Source organism: Drosophila navojoa, chromosome X (assembly GCF_054131105.1).
Source record: "Drosophila navojoa isolate 15081-1374.11 chromosome X, UAZ_NAV_1.0, whole genome shotgun sequence".
NCBI lineage: Eukaryota > Metazoa > Arthropoda > Insecta > Diptera > Drosophilidae > Drosophila > Drosophila navojoa.
In genome coordinates, this window is record NC_142895.1 from 18,519,425 (window position 1) to 18,528,084 (window position 8,660).

Here is an 8,660-nt window from a genome sequence, read left to right on the forward strand (position 1 = left end):
ACATTATATTTTTTTTTTTTTTTCGGCATAAACATATCAAGAGCTATGTCCAAGCACATAAGATTAGTTTAGTGCACTGATACAGACACTTGCCAGACGCGGATGATGTTGTCGGATTAGCTGGCGAACTCATCAAATATGAAGACACATCATATATGCACAGTGAACGATATATTTGCTATAAAGATATTATACGGATCAAAGATATATATATATATATATATATTTATTTATTTATTTATATATCTATAGCGCATATACCAATCCAGTCATTGATCATTCTCCAACTAAGCGTGTATTCGAGTGCTTTTAAGGTCTCACGCATACATATATCATCTATATCATATCGAAGAGCAGTCAAGGACCGGCGTATATCATATTGAACCACTTGATAGTAGTGAATTGTTTCCGGTTCGCTGTTTTTGGTTTATTCGAGTTTTGGTTTTGGTTTTTTTTTTTTTTTTTCATTTTCTCTCTCACTCGTTTTTTTTTGCCACTCCCTTGAGTTTTTCATGTTGATTGCGTTTGAATTTCCGCTAGCTGTTCCGATATACTATGTAGCTATGCCTGCCATTCATCGATGTGTTTCTTTTTCATTTTTTTTACTCTCGATTTTTTTCCTCTTTTGCGAAATTCAATGAATTTGAGGAATACACAAATCTGAAGAGCGCGCAGCCACGCTGCGTCTTTGACACAGTCACACGGGCGCAAATAGACAAGCAAGGTGGGGCGTGTGGGGGGCGAGGGCGTGGCTGTTGCATGCACGATGATACACAGCATGCGGTATATATGGTGTATATACATATATGGTCTATGGTGTGCGGCATACGGTGTATGCTATACGTTGTATGGTATATGGTGTGCGCTGTATGGTATGATGTATGGTGTATATGGGCTAGCCGTGCTGGTACAAACATGTTTGCATTTCAAATTCGACCGTCAGTTCCTTTCAGAGCGACCGTAGGCAGCATGCGAAATTGGAGGCCACATACGAATACGACTACGAAAACGAATGCGAATGCGAAAAAGGCCCAAAATAAACGCAATCACAAAGAAAGAAGATGGAGGAGAGCGAAGGGCTGGCTAAATGTCTGGCTGACTCTCTGACTGGCTGCCGTCGTGTTTGCTCCTGTAAATTGAGCACCCCGCTCAGTGGGCGGCTGACGTGAGTTTATTAACGTTTGGTTTGGGCGCCAGCCAACATTTTCGACTCAATGACAGCAAACATTTACATTTTGCATGTTGTCAGCGCTCGATTCACTAACGCCCCCATTTTGGGCAACCCATTCTGAGAAGGCTTTCCACTCTGCCCACTCTATCACCCAGCCTCTCACCCTCTCGCACTCTCTCTCTCTCTCTCTCTCTCTCTCTCTCTCTCACTCTGTGCTTCTCTGCCCTGACCCCTTTTCACTTTTGAATTCAGAGCCTTTGTAACTGAGGATTTACTTAGCATCAAAGTTCTTTGTTACTTTTGCACCTTTCTTGCTGCTGCTGCTGCTGCTGCTGCGGCTGCTGGGCTGTCAATTGATAAGACTCAATGTATATATGTATATCAAAGCCAGCCAATATTTATTCAGGTCTAGTCAAGCGGCAACTTTATGTGAACAAAAAAATAAAGTTTTAACAAAAATGCTTAACATTTCGTTGACTAAATGGAAAATATTTGTTTGCATTTGAATTCTTAACTGAGGCAATTTATTGTGTTTTCAGAAGAAAAGAAAACCAATTAAAACAATGACATCAAACTAAAATATAATTAAGCGAAATCTTTGGTAAAATTAATTTATAATAGTATAAAGTATTATAATCTTGTTCAGTCTGAATGTCTTACAATTCAAATACTCTTAAGGCTTATATAACGTCATTCGACTGCAGCTCAATAGCCAAGACACGCGCCCTTTTCGATCTCAGTCAAGTAGCAAAGCTTAAGCCTATGCACAAACCACAGCCAAGACATTAGCTCAGTTTGATCTAGGTCGTCATAGCTGAAGCCTGGCCACGAACCACAGCTAAGACACGAGCCCACTGATCAGAGCAAAATGAAGAGAGAGCGCAGAGCATGTCAAACTGTGGCTTGCTCTTGTTAGCTTCAACAAAGTAACAACACAACTACTGATATACTACTGATACTCAACACAAACTGCTGATATGCCTATCTTCCGCTTATCAAGCTTATGAAGCTTGCCCCCATAAAGCTGTGCTCTTCACAACTGAAACAAAACTGAGGCCGTCAAGCTAGTTATCAAATCAGAAGATTTTTACTGGAAAAAGAGCGCTAACTAATTAGACTTATATACAAATATTCACATATACATTCATTTATATATATAAACATATATAGATCTGTATCTGTATTAAAAATGCATTTTTGATTACTCAGATGTTGATTGTAATTAAGCCCCACTTAAGAGCCTATAGAGCACTGTTTAGACTCATAATTAAATCGCGTCATGTGCCTAGCAATAAAAACAATAACACGCTCAAGTAAATAAAACTCAGCAGCTGTTTATCGGATTGGGAATCTTTTGTCATCGATTGAAGTGTGTTTAATTGGAGTAGGAGCCACGTCTGCTGCACTGGGCGATGGGAATGCAGGTGCCAGCGGAGTCGCGGGCAAAGCCTTTGTTGCAGTAGCAGCCGTCGGGGCAGCGAATATGCCTGATCAGGCAGGGCTGGTTCAGCGTAGCGCACTCCGTCTGGCAGCTGGGACCGCAGGGCAGAAATGTCTCGTTAGCCGGGCATGCGCGAGGCGCTGCAAAGGATTATCAATCGTTACGCATTAGCATTAGGCCAAGCAATGCGCCGCTCACGCACTTACTGATGGGCACCTGGGCAGCTACCAAGGCCAAGAGGCAGACACCGAGCAGCAGGCACTGAGCACTGAACACTTTGCACGCAGACATCTTTTGGGCTTCTCTTGATTTCCTGAAATGCTTCCAGTCGCAAAACTCGTTGGCAACTGAACTGATTTGCATGAGTCGAGCGTGTTTTAATCAAGATGTTTAACCAAGATAGTATTGAGTTGCTCGCTGGGGAAGCACCTGGCCAGACAATGACTCATTTTAATCATTTTTATTGTACCGAGCCCGCAAAGTATGCTACAAATCAGAGAAATATACATTAAATTTATATAGGTATAAATATATTATATATAAATATGTATAGATATTTTGTATATTTGTATATTTTTGTTAAACAAGTGTTCTTCTACGTTTATTTTTACATTTAGTGGAAAGGATCTGAGTTAATGTATATAGAAATATATTAAATTATAGTAATATATATACATAGAGAAGAATTATTATTATATTTGCTAAAATTGTTCTATATATTATAGGCAGATCCACTAGATGGACAGTCTGCTTTTCCCTGGCTTGGTAGTCAGATATCTGGCTAGACCGTTACGATGATAGCTGTGTAACATCGTCCACCTGATATACTGATATATTATATTATTAGAAATTTGCTTTAAGATGACTAATTGACTAATTTTTTCTTATTTTATTTTATATAATATTAATTTGATTAATAACATAATTTTCATAATAAATAATATATTTTTAATAGTTTATTCCAGTTTTTTTCAGTTCAATTTATTGCAATTTCTAGTCTTCTAGGCTCACCTTTGCTTCAAGCCTTCAATTTTGCGCCTGTTCGTACCTCAATTCTATTTTTACTGCCTAAAGAGAGTTTGCTGAGGCCCGTCAGCATTACCTTCATTATTAGTAGTTTCTAGAACAATGTCTGTCCACCTGCCTGAAAAGCTGAATTCATGTATGCTAACAAAATCAAAGAGATAGGCAGAAGTACAGAAGTAGATGGAACTGACTGGTATTATTGGTAGGCAATATTATTGCTATACCCTTCAGCAACTCCCTCTTTGATTTGCCATAGGAACATAGATCATAAGATCTTTCATACATACATATTCCACTCTACGATTACAAAGTGCAACTTGAAATCGAATATTCACTGTTATCGATCGTCGTTTCTCTCCAGCAATCTGGCTACACTGAGTGCTGCCAGATCAGCGCCAAATCGCACGCATCTGGCAGCGTCAGCTGAGCGACTCGAACAGGTAAACGGGTCGCAATACTTGTTATAGCTCTGTACCTGTTTTTCGTTTCGTTTTGTGGCGCTCTCTCGCTCTGTTCGCGAGTCGCCGTCTCCTTCTTCGCGTTCGCCTTAGTTGAGTTTTGCATGCGGCGCGTTCAACAACGAGGCAAAAAGCGTAACGCGATTCGGTTCATTTTTTTCATTAATTTTTGTTGTTGTTTATTTATTTACTTACTATTTTTTTTTTAATTTGTGTTCGGGCATCTCGACAACAACAACAACAACGGGATATAAAGTGAATATTTATTTGATTGTGCCGTGTTCTGTGTGCCAAAGCGTGAGTTGCCTTCGCCAAGCCAAATCTCTGACATGGCCGATGTAAACGGTCGATAGTGCTAAAGAAGCGATCAACGGACCTTTGCGGCCTTTGAACTCTGACAGCTTTTGACATATGTTCAGAGCTTTGCTCGCCCACTCTTTGCGAATCGTACTTCTTTGACTCGCTGCTCATTCACACACTCTCTTTCTCTTTCTCTACATCTGCCTCTCTCTCTCTCTCGCTCACTCGCTCTCTCGGCGTCGCTAGCTAAGTCCTTCTCTGTCACTCAGTGGAGTGCTAACCAGGCCATGCATTTTTCTGTTTTCGCAACAAGACGTCAATGGCCAAAGGCGCTGCCAGCATCGTCGCCGTCGCCGTCGCCGTCGTCGTCGTCGTCATTTTTCGAAACGTTCTCGCTTTGTTGCATTCCAAAGTAAATGCTACTAATAACAAAAAGGCAACAACAACAACTATATAGTGGTAGTAGTTGTAGTAAAGAGAAAAAGGAAGGCAATCCAAAGCGGCGGCCGCTTCCAATAAAATGAGGAAAAAATAAAAAAGTTGCCTGACTTGTTTCAGCCACGATTGTGAGAGTGTGTGCGCATGTGTGTGTGTGTAAAGAGAGTGAAATACCACATGTGTATGCATGTGTGTGTGTGTGTGTGACTGTGTGTGTGTGTGCATTGGTTTAAGGCGGTTGGCTCTGGGCATGCCCAAATGCCTTTGTGGCCAGCTCAAAGGCTAAAACCAAATTCGACATCGACAGAAATTTAAGCAACTTAAACGCCAATAAAAATCAACAATAAACTATTTAAATATTTTGCCAATAACAATTTAAAAAGTCAACAACAATTTGAGGCAATTATTTATTATTATGCAAAAACTTTGAAAAGCCAATCGAATATTTGAAATTAGTGAAATTAATGCGGCCATTAGAGTGTCTCTCTCTCTCTCTCTCTCGCACTCTTTCTCCCTCTCTCTTTTACTCTCTTTCTGTGCGTGTGTGTATACAACAAGTTCGTTGCCTAAGTCATTTGTATGATAATAAGCCAAGCAGCAACGACTGCAGTTAATCAAACCAAATCCCCACGCAGCTGGACGTACAGTAGACAAAGAGAACAACAAATAGATGCGAGGCATTAAAAAGTCATCAGCTGTGAATCGGACACAGAATCGAATATATATATGTATATGTATATGTATATACATATATGTATAGCCTAAGTAAATTGCAAGCTACATCTATATATTATAATAAGCAACTGTAAAATCTCACGTCAAGTCTCGGGCTGATCGCAACCCAGAAACCTAAACAAATTAAATACCAATACAAATACACATATGTATATACACACACACACACCACACACACACCACACACATACCTTAGACAGCAATTTACGACGAGGCGTCAGCGACTCCAGTTCGGGACGCTGTCGCCACATTCCACGGCAAGTGGAGGCCATAAATTGTCAGTGAAAATTTGTAGCCCGAAAATGCTTAAACATGAAATTTATTAGACAAAGCCAGGAAAATTAAAAAAAAAGCAAAAATCCAACAAAAACGAAAAGAACCAAAATTAATATGCGCCGGCCCGGTGCGGCGCATAAATCAATTGGGAGAAAACCCAAACGCACAGCATCAATAAAACTAAATAGATACAAACATATATATGCTAATATATATGGGTATGCCTCTGCTTTTCAAGCGATTTGCATAGATTAAGGGCGCTGGGAGCTGGGAGCTGGGCTTCGGGAATCGGGAATTGAAAATTGAAAATCTCGCCCGGTTAGTGGCCGATGCGGTGGGTCAATGCCATGGCATGGCTTGGCTTGGCCTGGCCTGGCATATGAGAACGGTTAGCGCTGATAACGGGTCTTGCGCGCTGGCCCGCCATCCCCCTCGGTGGGGCAGGCCACTTTCTAGCGCTCCTTTTGGCTGAGCTGCTCTGGTCGCTGTTCGCTGCTCGCGCTTTAGTCTAATGATGTCAATTACATCGTGCCACTCGCATTGTGGGCAACAACAAATGCATGCCAGCTTATATGGCAGCAACAATGTGGCCAACAGCAGCAGCAGCAGCAGCAGCAGCCGCAACAACTAGCAACAAGTGTCTCGGAGTCGGCCTCGGTGGCTACAACTACAGCGACGTTTGGCTTCATTAAAATTGCTTTTCATTTTGGTCCACGACTCTCACACAGATACGTTTTGGGTTTTCTTGCACGGCTTGTTGGCTGAGCAGCCGCCGCACCACCAACAGCAAAATGGCCAAAAAATTTTAATGAGATTTAATGAAATTGTACGAGCGAGCGTGTGGCCGGCCATAGACAAGTTGCCAAGTAAAGGCCGCAGTGACCAATCGCAGCAATAACCGCAAGCAAAGATTTCATTTCATTTCAGCTCATTTCATTTCGGTTCGGTTCGGTTCGGCTTTGGCTCGCCACAGACACAAACAAAAGACTTAGGCAACGAACTTGAACAAATCCATTGCTCTTTCATGCACAGAACGAGCACAGCGCGAACTGAGCTACAATTTCAATTGCCTTGAGGCAACACACACACACACACACACACACACACACACACACAAACACACATACTTGATGCTCAACAAATTGATTGCTTTGTTAAAGTCTTTTTTCTTCTCTGCCTCTTCAAGTGCTTATCAAATAGTGCGCTTTGAAAAATATCACCAAATACTTAAGCACTCAAGCATAAGTAGCCGCACATAAATACTTTGTCGCCCCTCAGCGCGGAGCCCGCGCTGCTGCCGCTGCCACGGTGCATCCGCAGTGCGCTTCATGTTAATCAACTTGAAATTTATGGCTCAATTTTTTGGCTGTGCTTAAGCAAATTTTTTTTGGGGCTTGCAAAAGAAATTGTTGCGAAGAAAAACGAAAAAAAAAAAAAAAAATGGACAACAAGAAGAAGAACGTAACAAAATCACTTCACGTCACGCCCACGTTTCTGACTTAATGAGCCTGGGCTGGGCGGCAAAGGACAGCGGACGAGTAGCAAGGGCTGGGGGCAGAGGCAGGGGCAGGGGCAGGGGCATCCTTTTCACTTCGACTGTTTACGCCCAATTTGTCACACATTTCAACAGGTTGCGAGCAGGCATCATCAAAAAGCGAACGGTGATGAGGACGATGACGAAGACGATCAACGAGCCTCCTGCAAGCGGCGACTTGGCTCCAGCTTGCGAGGGGGCTGCCCGTGCTGGGGATGGGGCCTTCTCTCTCTCTCTCTCTCTCTCTGTCCAGCCTGGGTCGGGGTAGGCGTTGTCTTGCGGAATTTTCGGGCATGCCTCACGGGCGTCTGAAGCGTGAGGAATTTCTTTTTCGTCGTTTGCTGTTGCCTCCGCCTCAATCGTTGTTCTCTTCATTGTTGTTGTTGTTCTTGTTGTTGTTGCTGTCCTCTCTAAGTGAAAAATTATGCAAAAGTGTTTTATTTTAATAGCGGAAATCATTTATAGATGTTGTAATAAAGACCCAGATCGTTCGCCCGGGCTCTGCTTGCGCCAACCAATTCCATGTTTTGAGGTTCTCCGCTGCCGCCGTTGCCCAGGGCTGTCTCTTGTGTGCTCGTTGGACGACCGCCAACGAAGCAGCCAAAGCGCAACACTGTTGCCACCATTCTCTGATTCTCCGAGAGACTCGGCCTCAAGTTTATGAGGGTGGACGACTTCTAGTCCGCGTTATATTCAGGTGATAGTTGCCAGGGCTGCAATCAAGTTAACTTGAATGAAATGCATTGGGCATTGTATATTAGTATGTGCATATGTATATACATATATTGATATGAAGAATGCTTTGCTCTGATGACGCACAGTGTAAGTATGCTGTATGTGTATGTATATATATATATGTACACATATACACTGTGTGTCATCAGGGCAATGCTCTCTTTGAAAACTCCTTAATTTTCAATATTTTTAATATTTTAGTTAAAATCTTGAAACTTATTATTTAGTATACTCTGTTGTATATTAATTTAAATCAAGCTAAGGTTGAGTAACTATTTTTTTAAATTTAAAAATCCCTAAAGAGATTGCTAAATATTCCAATGTGAATATTTTGCTCAATAAGTCAACAAGAATATCAAACATATTGACGAATGTCTCAAAATTGATATTAGCACATATTATAATAAGATATGCAGTAGTGGAAATTCAAGATTCAAGTTTATTTCGTTTCTCGGCTATTTGAAGCAAAAATCGCTATAAAAGCTGACAAACACTGCAAAACTTTTATGTGTTTTCTCACACACACCTAATCGAAAGTCGAAATCA

The 8,660-nt window shown here is 41.6% G+C and overlaps 1 protein-coding gene across 1 annotated transcript; it reads right to left on the reverse strand.

Moving 5' to 3' along the window:
• Positions 1-2,463: 2,463 nt before the first annotated feature.
• On the reverse strand, positions 2,464-2,978 carry LOC108657389 (cysteine-rich venom protein 6). The gene is made up of 2 exons (XM_018109971.3): positions 2,819-2,978; positions 2,464-2,752 (listed from the first exon to the last, which is right to left on the reverse strand). Exons 1-2 carry the CDS (start codon positions 2,973-2,975, stop codon positions 2,547-2,549), a joined length of 363 nt encoding a protein of 120 aa, XP_017965460.2. The 5' UTR covers positions 2,976-2,978; the 3' UTR covers positions 2,464-2,546.
• Positions 2,979-8,660: the final 5,682 nt, after the last annotated feature.

Bases quoted from the DNA above. Each gene is read 5' to 3' on its own strand.
- LOC108657389 (XM_018109971.3), bottom strand. From the start codon at position 2,975: ATGCAAATCAGTTCAGTTGCCAACGAGTTTTGCGACTGGAAGCATTTC. The intron at 2,753-2,818 runs GTAAGTGCGTGA...AATCCTTTGCAG, and splicing joins AGCTGCCCAGGTGCCCATCA to CGCCTCGCGCATGCCCGGCT.